The sequence below is a fragment of the Mrakia frigida genome (genome assembly GCF_051309035.1).
Source record: "Mrakia frigida strain ATCC 22029 unplaced genomic scaffold BDY24scaffold_39, whole genome shotgun sequence".
Taxonomy (NCBI): Eukaryota; Fungi; Basidiomycota; class Tremellomycetes; order Cystofilobasidiales; family Mrakiaceae; genus Mrakia; species Mrakia frigida.
This window is the reverse complement of record NW_027481242.1, coordinates 64299-81230: the sequence shown is the minus strand read 5'-3', so window position 1 is coordinate 81230 and position 16932 is coordinate 64299. Positions and strand designations below refer to the sequence as shown.

Here is a 16932-nt window from a genome sequence, read left to right as displayed (position 1 = left end):
GAGCTTGAAGTCGTAGTAGTAAGCTCCCTGAGGAAGAGGAAGATCGAAGTCAGGATCGGTTCGACGAGACGAGACTTGAACGAGACAGTGGAAACCGCCACGAACGGATGAAGAAGAAGGAAAGAGGTCAGCCAGCGGCCGCCGAACTGTAGAAAAGGATGATGAGACTAACTTGGGCGGGGGCAAAGGCTTAATGAACGAGGATCCAGACTTCTTGACCTCCTTCCTGTTCGAGGCGGTGAGGGAGGGCGAGTCGTCCGTCGATTCGTCGGACGAGTTGTTGTTGCCCGACGGTTCTTCTCGGAGGAGTTTCCGACGGGGTGGACTGAAGAGAAGGGAAGGAGACGACAAAAGGGTTGGTGAGATGCAAGCAGATGAAGGAGGGAAGAGAGGGGAAGGGTGCAGATGGAACAAACATCTTCGACGGCGAGAGCTTCGAACCAGACGCGACGGGGGACGACTTCGGGTTCTGCTGAAAGCTGGATTTCGATCGGGCCGAGCTTGTTGGAGGAGGAAGCATCTGGGACGAGCTTGGGTTTCGTTTGGAGGGAGTGGGAGGTTTCGAGGGGGATTTTGGGAGGGTTGAGCTGGGTTGAGCTTGGGAGCCTGGTAGAAGGAGGAAAGGCGAGGGATCCAGGTCAGGTCGATTCCCGTCGCTTGGGTTTGACTCCGAAGAAACTAAACCACTACCATCCTCTATAAAGTCACCGTGAGTCTTACTTCTAAGAGACGAGGAAATGAGAGGAGAGACGACGAGCACCCGAGCTCACCTCGACCACCTCCCTCCCGCTGCTTTCCATCTTCTAGATGGGAGAAGTCGTCGCTACAGCTCCAACTAGTACGTCCACACTCGCTCTCTGCACCCTTACTTACCAAGCTGATCCTCGTCTTTGTCTTTGTGCTACAGTCGGATCTAATCACGAGACCTATACATACAAGAGTCAGCCCCCCTTGTCCCCGAGCTTCGAGCTCGAGCTCACCGTCCCTTTCTTCCTCTTTCTTCACCTCTTCCAGATGTAGCCAGTTCTATACAAAGACCTATACTACTACTACTACTACTACTACTAGCCAGAAATATTCGACACGTCGAAAACGAGACCGAGGGGGGTGGGCAAAAGCTAAGCGAATGATGGAAACGAGAACGAGAGCCGAAAAAAGAGAGAAAGAGAGAGGGACGTGGGCATAGTGGGCGTAAACACGAGGAAGCTGAACGCGTAAACACGAGGAAGCTGAACCTGGTTGCGACGAGAAAAAACGCGGACAACGGTCAGTTCATCCCGACGGCTCGAAGAAGGCGAGGACTCCAACTCACAAGGTATAAGTGCTGCTCTCCGGGTCCTGGTATGGCGGTTCCGAGTACCTGCAAGAGCTAGAGTCAGCTTTGATGCTCGTCAAAGACAGCGAGGGAGATTCAAAGCTCACAACGACGAGGCGTGGAGGACGGGAGAGCTGTGAGCGACGTGCGAGGGAACGAATGGTCAGTTACAGGCTTGACGAGGAGATAGCGACGTAGAGACGACTCACGATTGAGACGATATGGTACTGATGAGACGGTACTCCGTGTCGGATGTCTTGAGCGGGTCTGGAGTTTTGAAGGAGAAGAATGAACACGACGCGTCAATCGAGGGAAAAGGGGAACTCAGAGCTCAGAGACTCACGATGAGAAGATATGAGGTCGTAAGAGGGTCGTAAAAGTTTCGTGTGTCTGTGATTATTAACGAGGAGAAGAGAAGGTCAGGACTCCAAAAATCAGAGCCTTGGAAAGGAGGACAAGGCGACGACGCGACGAAGTGCTCCATCGAGGAGCCGCCCGAACTGGAGGACAAGAGACAAACGCACCGTGAAGTGTAGCTCATCATTCTGTGTAGGGTAGAAGAGACAAATAAGGAAGGAAGAGTTCAGCCCGAGACTCGGAAACGGGGACTGAATCTCGGAGAAAGAAACGACTCACCCATCTCGTCTCCCTCCTCTTCCGCCTCGTCCATTCCCTCGATCCCCTCCCCACCCAAGAGCAACTTCAAGATATCCTTCATATCCACTCCCTCTCTAGCTCCCGTCCTCACAGCTCGACCCGAGGAGATGTACATCTCCGTACAAGAGAGGACCGAGGACGGCGCCGCGACCTTCCCTTCGACCGATCGAGCTGCTCGACAGGCGATGTTTGAGAGACTGAAACGGACGTCCTTGAGGAGCTCGGGTTCGGAGTCGAGTTTGATGAGGTCCTTGACGACCTGAGAAGAAAGAGAAGCGAAGAAACAAAAGTCAGTGCGAGCGGGACGGGGAGTTGAAACGCAAGAAAACGCACAAGAGCCATCATCTCGGTGAGAGGTTTCGAGGAGGGACGCAGAGTCGGACCGTAGAAGCAACGGTTGCAGGAGAGGTTTCCATTGATTCGACATTCCGTAGTGGTTCTGTTGCCAAATGAGGAGTCAGCAAGAAGTCAAGAACGAAGCAGGAAAAGCACGAGAGACGAACCGTCCGTCCCTGAAAACAACTCCGTGGCAGTCAGAAGTCTGACACTCCTGTATACATGACCCGCCGATGAAGGTTTGGATCGAAGTCTGCGAGGATGGAATGCGGGAAAGGGAAGTTTAGCGCGAGAGAGAGAGAGAGAGCAAGAGGGAAGGTAAAGAGAGGACGTCGAGCTCACAAGCTCCTCAACGGGGATATCAGGCCTCTCCAAGAGCGCCTCAGCGTTCGATGCAAGAACCTGGAGGAACTTCTTCTGGTTCTTATTACTGCCGCATGGATTGCAACGGAAAGGAAGGACCCTTGAGTCAAGGCAACGAAGAGGGGGAGATGAGGGGATGGTGGTCAGCGCAAAGCGACCCTAACAGGCAAGAAAAACGAAAAATAAAGCTCACCTTTCGAAGTCCTCGACCGAATTACCGTTCCCGACTCGCTGTATCGAGCAGCTGCCGCAGTGACTGAACATCCCGAGGACACGAGGAAGCGTCTGAGAGCTCCCGTGGCCGGGTCGACTCCTGATGGCAACGCACTCGAGAAGGGTCTTTCCGATGCTGGAATGGAGGAAAGCAAATGAGATGCGAGTGCATCAGCGAGGGAGAGGATTGAACGTGGCTTTGAGAAGGGTCTGAAACGACCTCCCTCGACGCGTCGTAAATTGAACACTCCTTCCTTCTTCCCCTCCTTTCGTTCGAACAGCGGAGAACCGAGAAACTCACTCGAAAACGATGTTGACTCCAGTAGCACAACCCTGACAAAAGATCGCAGTACCCATGACCTCCTCGTTGTCGTCGTCGAGTCCAACGACGATCGAATCCTGCTCTCCATACGGCGATTCGTAGGCCATCTCGGGAACTCCGTAGGTCTTGTAGTCCGGGTTGGCGTGGGAGAAGACACAGTTGTACAGACCCTTTCCGTTGTGGTTCTGTTTGGGAGAGAAAGGGAAGAGAGTAGAATAGGGAGCGAGGTCAGTGTTAATCTCCCTCGCACCGTTTGTCTCCGTCGTTGTTGAGCTGACCTCCCCCTCCCACCAAACAACAAACGAGCTGATACGTACTGAGCACCCAACCTCTGCAATCTTGTCGACCAGCCTATGCATCTCACGCGTGAATCCTTCCGAGTCGTCGTTGAACTTTCCGAATCGGTCGATCATCTTGACGATCCCGTCGGTTCCGTTGTAGCTGTTGATGATGTTGACGACCGGGTTGTTGAGGAACTCGTCGGAAGACGTGATGGAGTAGTCGGGGAAGGGTTTGGCCTGATGGTGTGAAGGTAGGATGCGAAGAGGCGGAGGAGAGAGAGAGAGAAGGCGTGAGTTCGTCGACGCGTCTCCCTCGTTCGAACGTTTCGATTCAGAGGGGAAGGGAACTCACGTTCTTGTACTTCTCCGTCAGAGACCACCCCGACTCAGACGAACCGACTGTCTCTACTCTCTTCCTCTTCGTCGTTCTCCCATCCTCCCCCTTCTTCACATCAAACAACGTCGAGACGACGTACTTCCATGCCCCTTCCCCAAACCCCCTTGAGCCCCATCGAACCACCCCATCCTTGAGATCAGGCAGATTCTGATGGTGATCCAGCGAGTTGAAGCAGCTCGCGATGAGCTTGAGGATGTCGTCCTGCTGGTTCGAGGGGATTGACGTACCGATGTAGACGAAGGAGGTTCCTTGGATGAGGAGTTGACGGAGGTCGAACGTGGGTTTGGCGTAGGGATGCGATTGAACGTCTTCTTCGGTGAAGGGAAGGGAGGGTTGACCGATTCGAGAGGAAGGAGAGGAGGGAGTCGAGGGAGATGGAGAGGGAGAAGGGGAGTAAGGTTCGGTTGTTTTCTGTCGGAAGAGAGAGGACCCGAGGTCAGCTTCGTTCGCCCAAGTTCGACTTGGGGTCGATAGAGACAAGACTACCCACCTCGTACTCCAGCCATCTGTTGAAATGGGCTCGTCTCGCTTCAGTTCTCCCTGACCAATCCAACGAGAACGTACAGATCCCATCCACCAGTCGTTCGTCGTCGTCGTCTTCGAAGGGATAGCTCATCTTGAAGATCGTCTCCTTGAGCTTGACCTTGATCCCGACAGGGAAGTTCGGGCTGTTGTTGGCCTTGACTCGCTCCTCTCGGATTAACTTGAGAACGTCCTTGACGAAGGAGGGGTACTGAACGAAGGAGGGAAAAACGCGTCGGGTCAGCTCGATCGTTTGGAGTCCCTCCGCAACCTTCATACGAGCTGCGAAGGACCCTGCAACCTGGTTTCTCGAGCAAGCGATGCGTGAGCCAAGAAAGAAGGGGGAGGACTCACGAACGAATGGTGGACCGGGCCAGTGCATTCCATCAGGCTGAACGCAAAACCTCCCTTCTTCAGAAACTGTCGAGCTCACATCCTCGCAACATCGGCCATCTCGGTTCCGAAGAATCCTGGTAGGATGATGTTGCTCGGAGAGCTGGATAGGGGAGAGGAAGGGGAAGGAGGCGAAGATAGAAAGAACGAAGACTCACGCGATGCAAGGGAGGGAGCGTGAGGAGACTGCTCTGCTCGTGAGACGAGGGAGGCATGAATCTGGTTTTCGTTGAAGGGGGGAAAGAGAAAAAGTCAGGAATGGAGCGAAGAAGGAGCCTCGGTCGTGGAAGTAACGAAGAGATAAGGACGAGAGGAGACTGAAGAGGGAGGGAGAGGTGAAGGAGACTCACGCAAATCTGACCGAAGGAGGGAAGAACGAACAAGAGCGAGGTTGGTCGAAGCTCAGCCCTCGCGTTCTTGAAGATCGAGAACACGAGGGGATCATGAAGAGTCTCTGGAAGGTCTGGGACAAAACACAGATGATGAAATGGAAGTGGGTGTAGGAGAAGAGGGGAAGAGGTCAGAATCGCAAAGAGGGTTGATGTTTGTGATGAGAGAAGAGGTGGGGAGGAAAGGGATGAGGTTCGGGACTCACGAGAAAAGGTCGACCTTTCGACGCGTCATCTGGGCGAGGAAGACCTGATCAGGGCTCAAAGAGGTAGTGGGAGGAACAAGAGGATGGGTCAGTACCAGGATCGTGAAGTTGGGGAGGAAGGGGATGGAACGGCACGCTCGCTCGTTCGTCGTCGTCTTTCCTTCGCTCGTGTCTGTCTCTTTTGGTAATTCGGCCGCCAGAGACATACCGAAGGGAAGAGACTGAATGAGCTTCGAAAGGGACTAACCTGATGTAAGGGGGAGAAAGCTCGTTCTTTGAAGGGAATTGTGGTTTGAAGAGAGGGAGGGAGAACGAGGACGAAAGTTGGTCGACGAAGGGCGCGGTTCGATCCATTTCAAGTCGGTCCGCCGGCCCCCCGTTCGCTTTTTCTTGATAACGCTTTTTTTCAAGAGATCGAAAATCATGGAAAGAGATCTCCGAATCAGGAGTGAGTAGGAAGAAGTTTGAAAGTCGTGCGTTCGTTTCCCAGCGAGCTAGACGCGTTTGCCTTGCTTTCCCCACATTCCAAAGATGGAGCTGATGACGAAGGAGGAGCAGTTCGCGTTGGCTGGAAGGACGACGGTGATGCTGGGGGTGCATGGCAGTGAGTTTGACCGTTCGAAGGAGAGAGATCGCCGGCGGCGAAACGAGGAGAGAGCTAGTCTTTCTAAAGAGCTGAGCTGACTTTTTCCTACTTTTGTTCGTTTTGTTGTTCTGTAGATGGGTTGACCCATCAACTCTGGATGGATCCTACTCCTTTCTCGACGGTGTGAGTCTTCCTCCTCCTTCCTCGTTCACTCTCCGAACGAACGACGCGACGAGATTGCCTGACGCTGACCGCCGTCCTTTTCCCCCCGTTCTCGCTGCTGCTCAGCATCGAAATCTTCATCGATCAAGGACTCAACGTAAGCCTCTTTCTTTCCTTTCTATCCTCTCATCTCTTCTGCTCCTGCTTTCCCCCTCTTCCGAAGCGATCCAACTGAAGAACGTCTCTCCTTTCTTCCTCCCCTCTCGCGACCCTCCTCCGATCATCCCGTACCTCAGTACGACTACGCTCTCCCCGCCCAAGTCCTCGGCCACAAACACTACGCCCTCTGGAGCGACGGAGCTGGGAAGGTCGACGTGCTCGATACCGTTCGTCCCCTCGCCTCGTCGTCCTTTCTCGTTCTCGTTCTGTTCTTCTTCTTCTTCTTCTTCGCTGACTAGTCTGATCTCTCTTCTTCTTCGTTCCCCGCCCTTCTCTTCTTTCGGTTCCTCCTGGCTGGCATCGTTTTCGTAAAACTTAGATTCGGTTCGTCCATCTCGCTTTATCTTTTTCTCGTACTCTCCTCCGAACTGACCCTTCCCTCCCTCCCTTCCTTCTCTCGTCCCTTCCCTCTTCCCTCTCTCAACAGCGATCACCCCCCCATCAACTGGCCGGACGAGTTCCACGGAACCAACATCCGAGTAGACGGTCCTACGGTCGTGAACGTCATCGAGGAGAGACTGCAAGGGTGGAGGGCGTCGGTCTAGTTTTCTGTCCTCTGTGTTGTCTTTCGTTTCTTTCGTTGGGTTTGTTTTCCTCTGTCTTCCGTTTGTTCTCTCTTCGTTTGTGCGATTCGTGCATGTTCATTCTAGTGCTAGCGTAGAGAGAGCTATGGAAACGAGAGAGAGGAAAAGGAGAGAGAGAGAGCGTCTTCGAGCTGGGTTGCCCGGTCGAGATCGATCCCCTCCTCTTTGGACTTCGGCGCATCGAGAGTCGAGAGGTGGTGGCGTCTGGGTATCCGACGGTGGAACGGCAAGTACGGAGTCCTTCTTGTTACCGGGCGAGATCCGTTGATTGAGTTCTGAGCGAAGGCGGAGGAGGAGGAAGGGAAGGACACGAGGGAGACGCGTCGACGATTTGGGTGACGGGTCGTTGAGACTGGGAGTCGGAGGAACGAAGAACGGGAAAGCGGAGAGACAGGGAGAGAGGGTCAGTCTGGTAGTCGCAGTGAGAAAGACTACGAGAGAGAGAGTCTCGAAGAGGAGAAAGGGAAGCGAATGGACGAACCTTTTTTGCACGACGTGACGAGTACGGACCTTTCGTCTCTTTCTCTCTCTCTCTCTCTTCCCAGCAGAGACCCACTCCTCCTAGGAGCACCAACACCTTCTCAACCCCTACTCCTCCTCCCCACCCTCTTCCTCTTCCTCTTCCTCTTTTTCCTCCACGCCCCAAACGCCCAACTCCTCCCTCCCCCTCCCTCCTCCCTCGGCGCCTTGCTCCAAACTCGCCCAAACCCTCCTCAGTCTGCAGTTCGCGTAGATCTTGATATAGTTCCAGGATGCTCCTCTCGCTTGGGTTGGTAGAGGAGAGGATCCCGGTGGGAGGGTGACGGTGGTGGAAGAGGCGAGGGTAGAGAAGTGGGAGAGGAGGGAGGAGAGGGAGAGGGAGACGGTCACGTAAGGGGTCAGGGTGGAGGACGTTTGAGTGGGCAGGAGGAGAGGGAGGAGCAGGAGAGGTGGGGATGGGTGGGATGAGGAAGAGGAAGAGGAAGAAGTCGGCGAAAGGGTGGAGCTGGAGAGGTGAGAGGAGGTCTGTTTGTTGGGAGGAGAAGGAGAGGGAGAGGTGAGCTCGACCGTCTTCCCTTCTTCGTTCGTTTTCCCTTTCCTTTTTTGCGATGCGATAAGTCTATGCGACTAACCGTAAACGTCGAAATCCTTACAACCCCTCTGAACCCTCTCCCATCCTTCACTCCCACTTCCAGCACCAACTCCCTCTTCCCCAGCGGCTTCAGCACGAAATGGATCCATTCCATCGGGAGACCGAGTTCCTTCTGGAGGTTCTTGGGCGGGAACCTCAAGAACGTCGTCTTGACGTTCGGAGATTGAAGATGCACTACCGGATGGGCTATCGATCCATTCTTCTTCTTCTTGTTGTTGATCGACGTAGGAACGAGAGCTGCGTTGGGTGGAAGAGGAGGAAAGGGAGAAGGAGAGGAAGAAGGAGAGTCGGACGGGAAGTGAAGGAGGAGGGAGTCTTCGGGGAGGAAAGGGTCCGTGGAGGACTGCCAGAGAGGATGAGGGAAGGTTGAGGAGGAGAAGAGGGAGAGGAGAGGGGGGATCGAGAGGGAGGAGAAGATGGTGGTCATTTGTGTTGGGGGTAGGGAGGAGGAGGAAGGAGCGAAACGAGAGCTCGACGTTTTCATCAGTTTCGTCCCGAGTTTGACTCCTCCACCGGTGGACTCCTCACCCCCAGGAACAATCGGAGAAAGATTTTCTCCTTCGCTCATAGGATCGACATGATCCTCAAGAAACTCCCCAGAGTGATTTTCTGTCGATCAAGCTCAGCCATCCAGCTCTCCTCCCTCTCTGGATCAGCACCAGCTCGACGACCCTTGACCTCCTCCTCCTCCTCCTTCTTCGCCATCTCGTCCCTCCCTCTTCACGCACCCAAGCTCTCGGATGCTCTCAAGCGCAGCGTAGGCAAACCTTCCTCTTCTTCTTCTTCTTCTTCTTCTTCTTCGATCCCAAAGGTGCGATCTTTCGCTTATTTCTCTGTCTGTCTCTCTCTCTCTCTCCAAACACCGATCCGAGCTCACCTCCTCTCGTTTCCAAGCAGCCGCCCTCCCTCGCCTCCTCCCGTCTTTTAAAACTGCAATCGAACCTGTCCGACTCTAAACTCAACCTCCCTTCCGATCTCCACCGTCAACGATACCCTTATCTCGCCGAGATCAAAATCTCGTGCTTCCTCCCTCCCTCTTCAACCTCTTCAACCTCAACGCTCACAACCTCCCTCCTCCCCTCGCTCACCGCTCTCCACGCTCCTCACTCGCCTCGTTTCCCTCTCGTTCCATCCCGCAGTCTCCTCCTTCTCCCTCCCACCTTATCGGAATCCATCTCGGGTCTCTTCACCTTCGTCCGCCGAACCAACGCCCTCTACGACCACGTCCAACGGTTCTGGGTTCCAGACGCCAAAGGAGAGAAGGACACGCTTCTCGGGACGACGCTCGTCGTCCTGGAGGCTGAGCAGATGCTCACTCTCGTCGTCAAGGGGAAGGGGAAGGGTTTCGTAGAGATGGTCGAGAACGTGAAGGAGTTCACCCGCGTCGGGGAGGGTCAGTTGGCGAACGGGGAGAGCGCAAAGGAGGACCCAAGAGGAGGGAGGGTCATCTGTGTGGTTTTAGGGTGGAGTTGCTGGGAAGGGAGGGATAGGGTGGATAGGAAATGGAGGGAGAAGGTGGTCGGGGATTTGGTGGTGAAAGGAGGGTGTTTCGTTCATGATGGTGAGTTCGGGAGTTCGTTCTTTGCGACGCGTCGAGAGAGAGAGATGTCGTTTGGAACTGATTCGAACGATGTTATTTTTTGGGGGGGTTGAACGGATGTGTAGTCGCTACTGTGGAAGAGGCTACCTCCTTCCTTTGGACAACGTTCGGGAACATCGCTGTCAGGAAACACGCGTGCGTCTCTCCCTCTCCTCTTCCCTCTCTCTTTTCTCCTCCTCTCGTCTCCTCTTCCCTTCTTCCCAAAACTGACGCCCTTCCATCTTCACCCTTTTTCGCTCCCAGCCTCCTCGACCCTTCCACTCCCACTCCTCCCCCTCCACCGATCAAAGTCCGTCGCTCCTTCGCCAAAGTCGCTCGAAAAGGGTTCAACTCGCTCGACACCTTCTCCCTCATGCACCACAAGATCAGCAGAGGAAGTCCAGACAAGTCGAGAGCTATCGTAGCAGAGTTCCCGTCGCTGAGGAAGCTGCTGGAGAGGTACGACGACGCGGAAGGCCGGGGGAAGGGAGACGGTCAGGGAGCGTTGAAGGACCTTTACGTGAGTAGTTTGCGTCGCTTTGAAGGAGATCAGAGGTAGGGAGGAAGTGTGGGAGGACGAAAGACGAGATGAGCTTGGAGAGGAGGTTGTGGAAGAGTTACAAGAGGAAAAGAGAGAAGGAGACGAGAACGCTGAACCTCGTTCGTCGTTTCTTCTTTTTTTTTTTGATCGCAGCCGAGGGGAGAAAACGGGGAACCTCAGTCCAAGAAGATCGGTCCCGCTTTCTCGAACAAGGTCCACAGGATCTGGACCTCGGAGGATCCTCAGGAGGTGGTCTGAAAACGTACGGTTTGAGGAAGGATCCCCCGTCGTTCGAAATTTCGGTCAACTACGAAACCGGATCTCCCTCCCTCGACCAGCACACTCGTCGTACGAATCCTCGTCTCCTACCTCGTTGGTCGACTCTTCTCCCCCCACCTACCTCCAAATCCGCCCGAACCCTCCCTCGAGGCCTGCTATCGATTGCTTCGAACTCGTCACGACGCGTCGTCCTTCTCCTCCTCCTCCTCCTCCGTCGTCGTTCAACGGATCCTTCGAACTGAGGGGGATCGGGTGCACGCTCTGTAGTAAGGTGGGACGGATGGAGGACTGGTGGAAGTGTGAGACTCGGGGGTCCTGCTATTTAAACAGTAGAACGGACGAGACAGGCGGAGCGAGCGGTGGGATGGATCGGTTCTTTCCTTTTCTCGGATAGACTAGCTTTAGCTTACGATTTCTAGCGTAGTCAAGTAGCTTTCTTCAAATTCGGTTGTATATAGACTCTTCTATGAAAAAGTACAGTCGAGATAACGAGAAGAAGGGGGGTGCGACGAACAATCACACCATCTGCACGCGTCGTCGTTCTCCTTTGGTGATCTCGTCTCGGCGCTTTGATCCTTGAGTTTGCTCGATTTCGGGCGTCTAGAGGTTTGTTTTCAACAAGAAGAAGAGAAGAGGCAGGCAGCAAATCAGTTCTGATGAATGCGGCGGGTGAGAGAAAAGCAAAGGACGCGTCGAAACTCACTAGCACCTATACATTGAAAGTGAGTGATCAGCATTCCTTTCGTGACTGATAAGTGAGAGGGAAGAGACCCAAAAAGGAGACGAACTCGAGCGGCTCTCGAGCTCGACGACCTTCCCTCTTCTTTCTCCGACGAGATCGAATCTCCTCTTGGAGCCTTTAGGATCGATTGCTAGAGATGGGAAGATGTGCTGGTGAGAGAGTAGCCTTCCAGGAGGGATAAGATATACATCAAAAAGCCCAAAACGGAGAGGTGAGTGAACAAAAGCGAAAGGGGGACCCAGGGGAGGGAGAAGGGAGAACAAGGAGCGAGGGCTCGAAGAAAGATATGGAGGCAGAACCAAGTATAAAGGGACAGAATCTGGAAAGGGATTACAGTAACTGTACTTTTGAGGGGTTTAATAAAAAGAACGAGATGATGACGGGACGTCGAGACGAGAGAGACGAGAGTGCGAAAACGATACATGGACGGGAGGGACGAAGGAAAAAAACGAGGGGAGACTGAACGAGGGACGGAAGAGGAGAGAAGAGTAGAACCCGGGAAGCATAAGGAGAAAAAGGGGTGACGAGAATATGCTACAAAGATACAGGGAGACGACCGAGAGGGAAAGGAGAACGAAGAAACAAAACGGCGGACGCGTCTAACTCTCATCCAACGACTCGAACCTCTGTCGCTTCACACCACCACCCAGCTCCTCTGGAACCGACTCCTCCTCTCCATCATCCGACAGGCTTCGTTTGAGGCCACCCATACCGCTCATTCCAATGCCAGAGGCGGACGAGAAGGATCCGGCAAACAGGGTCGACTGCAATCCGGCAGTGTTCCCGTTCGTTGTCGCGATAAAGTTGTTGAGCATCGCCCTAAGCGAAGAAGACGGCGTGAGTGGGAAGGAGGGAAGAGAGAGACACGAAAGAGAGTCAGGAAAGAAGATGCTCACATGTAGTGATCGTCAGAGCATCCCATTCCGACGAGAGGGTTCGGCAGATCCTCAGCACCGTTCTGAAGCGCGACGGCTCCTTGCATGAGAGCGTCGTCGACGTGAGCGTCCGAGAGAGGAGGGACTCCTGGAGTACGAGGGACGTAGGCGAGAGACTGGACGGTCGTCATGTGCGTGAGATGTTTCTGAAGGAAGGAAGGAAGGAAGGAGGGAAGACGCGTCGAGGAGAGGGAGAGTCAGGATCTGCGACGAAGACCGGACAGAAGCTTGAATAACGGAACGAACCTCGACCATGCCGATGAGACCTTCCTTGCTGAAGGGTTTCGAGCTAATTTTTTTGGGGAGAGAGCCGAACAGGAGTCAGCGAGCTATCCTTCTCAACTTCGTCGAGGCAACGAACAAGAGAGAGCTCACATATGACCACTCATTCCCGAGCTCATGTACGAGCGGATATCCTCTGGAGCCGAGTTGGAAGTCATCGAGATGATGGGAGCTTTGAACAAAGAAGGAAGAGATCGGTCAGTACGAGGCCGAGAGGGAAGAACGGAGACGCGTCGAGATAAATCGACTGACTCATGTCGTCGAACTGTCGAATCAAGCTCGTAGCTGACATTCCGTCGAGGTTCGGCATTACGATGTCCTAGAAAGAGCGAGGAAGGATGTTGATCAGCGTCGATTCTCTTTCGAAAGCGAGAAAAAGAAGAAGAAAAAAACTCACCATCAACACCAAATCGTACTTCGACAAGTTCATCTGGTTGACCGCCTCGACTCCGTCCACCGCCACATCAATCGTGCACCCAGCAACCTCCAACAACTTGGTCGATATCTTCCTCATCACGGCATCGTCCTCGACGATCAACACCCTTGGCGCAACCGACCATCCAGGGACGTAGGTTGACCTCCTCACTCGAAGCGTTCCAGGTGGACGAACGACTGTTGAGTCTCGGCGACCGTTCGAGTTGAAGGTTGAGGAGGTCGAGGTGGAGGCGAAGGAGTTTGCGTGGGAGGAGGGATTGGAGGAGAAGGAAGCGGTGGTTTCAGTGTTGGACGACGAAGGGAGGTCGAAGTTTTGAGAGTGGTTCGAGTTGGAAGGAGGGTAGTTGTTGGGTCTGTCTGTTGACGTCACGGGTCTAGAAGCGTACTCGGACGAGGGGTTCGAGTTGTAGGAAGGATCGTCTTGGAGATGGTAGATGGGAGCGGTGGTTGGTCGAGACTGAGCCGACGCGTTGGAGTACGACTGGGAAGGACCGAGCGGTTGAACGTTCTCCCATCCTCCTGCGATGTGCTGCTGCTGCTGCTGTTGCTGAGGGGCATACGACGATAAGGGGCCTCCGTCGTCTTCCTCCAACCCGTCGCCAACGTCTCTCGGTCGAAGGTGACCAACGGTGAAGACTCTCAAGCCAGACGGATCGACTCCCTCTCCGAAGAACGCTCCCTGCTCGTGCATCGCTGATCTGACTTGTTCTTGATAGGCTGTTCCACCGGGTCCTTGCCAGAAGTCTGCGTTCGATGGGAAGTGAGGGTAGGGGAACGAGGAACCGTTGGTCGGGTCCGAAGAAAGGGGAGCGGTGGAGTCGGATTCGTACGATTCGGCGTTGATGGGAGGGTGAGATTGAAGAGGGGAGGGACGGATTGTGTTGGAATTGGGAGTGGGAGGTGGAGGGTAAAGGTTGTTTGGGAGAGATTGCCGGTGGGAAGAGGTCGAGCTGGGTGGTGCAGAGAAGGGAGATGGGTTTTGGAAGGTCGCCGAGCCAGGTTGATTCGACGACGAGTTGGGTCCTTCCCATCCTCGAAGAGGAGAATCGTCGACAGCGGCATCCTCTTCTCGTTCCTTTCCTTTGCCGTTCGGAGTTCTATGCGAGCGACTTCCATCACGGCTGTGCCCAGAGCGGGTGGATCCAGGGCTCTCGGGAAGGTCGTTGTGAGATGAAGTCGAAGAGGCTTGAAGTCGGGAGAGAGGGAAGGAGCTTGGACCAGCTTCGCGAACAGAGTGGTCGGAAGAGGTGGATCCTGGAGTGAAGGAGTTGGGATCTGAGTTGGGTTGTTCTGCGAAGACGAAGGAAGGGAGCACTTGCGTCAGGATTCGAGCTCGAAACGAGAACGCGTCGAAAGAAGGAGCGAAGCTCACCATTCTCGTTCTTGACCAAGTACGTGACAACGTCTCCGACGAGAGCCTCGGTGCTAGTACTACTCCTCTGGAGAGCGACGAGATCACTAATGATCTTCTGGTACTTGACGTGGAGAGTTTGGACGTGGTTGTACATGGTCGTCTGTTTGAGTAAGAGGGAAACTGTCAGCTCGTTGTTCCCCTCTCCTTTCGCATGTAGCTCGTGGGATCACTCACCTGGGACTGCTGAAGGACGTTGACTTGGTTCTGAAGAGCATGGAACTGTGCTGGATCGATGGTGGTGGCCTGGTGAATCGAGACCAAGGCGACCTGAGGGGACGACTCTCCTGGATTCGGCGATTCGACCTGAGGCGACGCTCCCTCCTCTTGCTGTTTCGATACGAAGCTCGACGACGACGACATGGGAACCGTTGTGGTAGGAGGAGCCAGCTTCTTCGGTGGGACGGCTTTCCTCTGTGTGGCAGCAAGCGAAGAAAGAGGAAGGAAGGAGAAAAAGGGTGAGCTCGACGCTTCAAAAGATGCGAAGCTAATGAGTCGGATCGACGATGTAAGAAGAAATTGAGACTGACCTTGACGCTTTCGAGAGTGGCCTGCGAGCCTCGTTTGAAGAAAGGATGTCGGAACTCCCAGACCTGCGAGACAAAAGATGATTGGAAGGGGAAGGTGGCGATCAGCGTGGAAATCGAAGATCTCGCAGAAGAGCGTCGAACCGAGACTCGAGAACAGGAAAACTTACGTTGTCACCAAACTTCTTTCCTTCTTCTCCCTTGACCTGTAGAAAATCAGATTGTTAGTCTCGAGGTTCTACTTCCCGGAAGAGAAGGGAGGCGTCGAGTCGAGAGAAGGGAGACCAAGGCGAGGAAGGTGAAACGGACCTTGTGGAAGTCGTACTTGTTGAGCTGCCTCACGAACGAAGCGAAGTTCGAATGTCGGAAGGTCTGAGGCCTAGAGTATTAAGAGCGAAGAATAAGGAGAGGAAGGTCAGCTCGGTCCGAAGGGCAGGGGAGCCGGACGAGAAGGAGAGTAGTCAAGCTCAAGAAGAAGGGAGGAAGGACGAGACCGACGAAACTCACAAGATAGAGGTTCCGAATCCATTCATGTCCTGATTCCATCAACCCAACCGACAGATCAGCATCTAAGCTCGGGTTGGCTTCCAAGATCCGAAGTAACGAGATCGAGGAAGACGAAGAAGACAACGAAACGAACGAACCTTGACGATGAAGCTGTCTCCCTTCGAGTTCCATCCCACGACCTTGTCGTCCTCCGAGTCCTCCAGCATGCTGAAATCACACATACACATCCGATCAGCTCTCTACGCCTTTCCTCATCTACAAAAACAAGCAGGGGAGGGGACTCACGCGTAGAGCTTCAAGACGAACTCTGAAGGACCTTGAATCGCGACCTTCCCAGATCCAGCTCCCTTCCCTCCTGACCTTCCTCCCGTAGGTGGTGCTGGTCCTCCTCCATCGCTGTCTGGATCCAAGAGGAGAGCTTCCTTCTGAGCTTTCTTCCTCGTTGAAGGAGCACGAGTTCCAGCTGGAGGAGCCGACGGAGGAGCAGGGATGGGGAGCTTTGGTTTGACGTCGACCTCGACTGATTCCCACTCGGATGTCTGTCGCGAAGGAGAGAACGGATCAGATCGATGAAAAGAGTATAGAAGTCGAAGATGTAGACTTACCCTTGAAGGTGGAGCTCTACTTGACGAAGCCTGAGGTGAATCTGGAGCTGAAGAGAGAGCTGAAGGACCTCGTCTCACATCGACCGGGGGAGGAAGGACGACGGCTGCTTCTTCTGGAGGATGGCGAACGTGCTGCTGCTGTTGTTGTTGCTGTTGCTGCTGCTGCTGAGAGGGGTGTTGCTGGTTGTAGTAAGGAGAAGAAGAGTAGTAATCTCCTGGAGGATGTCGAGGAGCTTGAGGAGCGTAGTAGCCCTGAGGGTACGAGGAAGAAGACGAAGAAGGAGGAGGAGGTTGGTGCTGCTGGTGGTGAGGGTGTTGCTGCTGCTGCTGAAGGTGGGGATTGTAGGAAGGATGAGGGTATTGCTGATGTGGGTATTGATAGGAAGAAGAAGGAGCCGCTCCTCCTGATGGGTAAGGATGCGACATGGATGTTGGGGAGAGAAGGGAGAAGAGGAGAAGGTCGATCAAAGCGTCGGCGAACGCCTCCGTCGGCTCGACCTCACTCCCTCTGTCCGCTTGGAAGATTTTAAAAATCGGTGATATAAAAGAGGGAGCAAATCTTTGATCTCTTTTCTCCAGCTCTACCACTAAAATGAGAGAAGGAGCAGCATCCTTCAAACCTTCCAAACACTCCGAGAACACCCCTACCTCCAAGCTACCTCTCTCCTCTCCTCGCTCTCTTTCTCCTCTCTCCCTCCGGCGAAGTCTCGCAGATAAGAAGATTCTCCTGTCTCCTGCACATTCTACGAACTCTTCTCCTCCTGTACAAAGTCTCCATCGCAGCGCATCAAAAGGACTTTCAACCTTCCATTCCTCTTCCTCGAGGCACTTAACCTCTCAGGTCTCGCACGGCGGAGATGAGCTCTCGACGCGTCGAACCTTCTCTCCGTTAGCCTGTTTCTCTGAATCAGTTGCGATTAATGGATTACTACCGCTGCCTTTCGAGAAACCCTTTTTTCGCTCCTCGTCAAGAGCACGAGGGAAGGTCGAGGAAGACGAGGGAGGTTGAGAT

At 54.0% G+C, this 16932-nt stretch overlaps 6 protein-coding genes across 6 annotated transcripts; 2 read left to right on the top strand and 4 right to left on the bottom strand.

Annotated features, from left to right (window-relative positions):
- Nucleotides 1-977: 977 nt before the first annotated feature.
- BDY24DRAFT_401827 (uncharacterized protein) lies at nucleotides 978-1934 on the bottom strand. The gene is made up of 5 exons (XM_076642139.1): nucleotides 1659-1934; nucleotides 1525-1582; nucleotides 1423-1449; nucleotides 1313-1360; nucleotides 978-1235 (listed from the first exon to the last, which is right to left on the bottom strand). Exons 1-5 carry the CDS (start codon nucleotides 1857-1859, stop codon nucleotides 1039-1041), a joined length of 531 nt encoding a protein of 176 aa, XP_076492970.1. The 5' UTR covers nucleotides 1860-1934; the 3' UTR covers nucleotides 978-1038.
- Nucleotides 1935-2136: 202 nt separating this feature from the next.
- Nucleotides 2137-5025, bottom strand: BDY24DRAFT_196095 (uncharacterized protein). Its single transcript, XM_076636431.1, has 9 exons — nucleotides 4765-5025; nucleotides 4375-4617; nucleotides 3840-4295; nucleotides 3524-3724; nucleotides 3186-3391; nucleotides 2865-3020; nucleotides 2651-2771; nucleotides 2306-2561; nucleotides 2137-2231 (listed from the first exon to the last, which is right to left on the bottom strand). Exons 1-8 carry the CDS (start codon nucleotides 4786-4788, stop codon nucleotides 2430-2432), a joined length of 1539 nt encoding a protein of 512 aa, XP_076492969.1. The 5' UTR covers nucleotides 4789-5025; the 3' UTR covers nucleotides 2137-2231; nucleotides 2306-2429.
- Nucleotides 5026-5649: 624 nt separating this feature from the next.
- BDY24DRAFT_401821 (uncharacterized protein) lies at nucleotides 5650-7014 on the top strand. The gene is made up of 5 exons (XM_076642138.1): nucleotides 5650-5998; nucleotides 6115-6163; nucleotides 6269-6299; nucleotides 6439-6533; nucleotides 6789-7014. The coding sequence occupies exons 1-5, from the start codon at nucleotides 5926-5928 to the stop codon at nucleotides 6904-6906; spliced, it is 366 nt and encodes a 121-aa protein (XP_076492968.1). The 5' UTR covers nucleotides 5650-5925; the 3' UTR covers nucleotides 6907-7014.
- A 583-nt stretch (nucleotides 7015-7597) lies between these two features.
- On the bottom strand, nucleotides 7598-8543 carry BDY24DRAFT_195921 (uncharacterized protein). The gene has a single exon (XM_076636430.1). It carries the CDS (start codon nucleotides 8502-8504, stop codon nucleotides 7824-7826), a length of 681 nt encoding a protein of 226 aa, XP_076492967.1. The 5' UTR covers nucleotides 8505-8543; the 3' UTR covers nucleotides 7598-7823.
- A 366-nt stretch (nucleotides 8544-8909) lies between these two features.
- Nucleotides 8910-10677, top strand: BDY24DRAFT_401812 (uncharacterized protein). Its single transcript, XM_076642137.1, has 4 exons — nucleotides 8910-9638; nucleotides 9743-9812; nucleotides 9921-10176; nucleotides 10351-10677. Exons 1-4 carry the CDS (start codon nucleotides 9386-9388, stop codon nucleotides 10453-10455), a joined length of 684 nt encoding a protein of 227 aa, XP_076492966.1. The 5' UTR covers nucleotides 8910-9385; the 3' UTR covers nucleotides 10456-10677.
- A 1369-nt stretch (nucleotides 10678-12046) lies between these two features.
- On the bottom strand, nucleotides 12047-16396 carry BDY24DRAFT_195868 (uncharacterized protein). The gene is made up of 14 exons (XM_076636429.1): nucleotides 15921-16396; nucleotides 15601-15854; nucleotides 15453-15522; nucleotides 15316-15344; nucleotides 15118-15187; nucleotides 14979-15014; nucleotides 14812-14874; nucleotides 14459-14695; nucleotides 14243-14384; nucleotides 12833-14160; nucleotides 12688-12754; nucleotides 12529-12607; nucleotides 12400-12442; nucleotides 12047-12299 (listed from the first exon to the last, which is right to left on the bottom strand). The coding sequence occupies exons 1-14, from the start codon at nucleotides 16344-16346 to the stop codon at nucleotides 12111-12113; spliced, it is 3033 nt and encodes a 1010-aa protein (XP_076492965.1). The 5' UTR covers nucleotides 16347-16396; the 3' UTR covers nucleotides 12047-12110.
- Nucleotides 16397-16932: the final 536 nt, after the last annotated feature.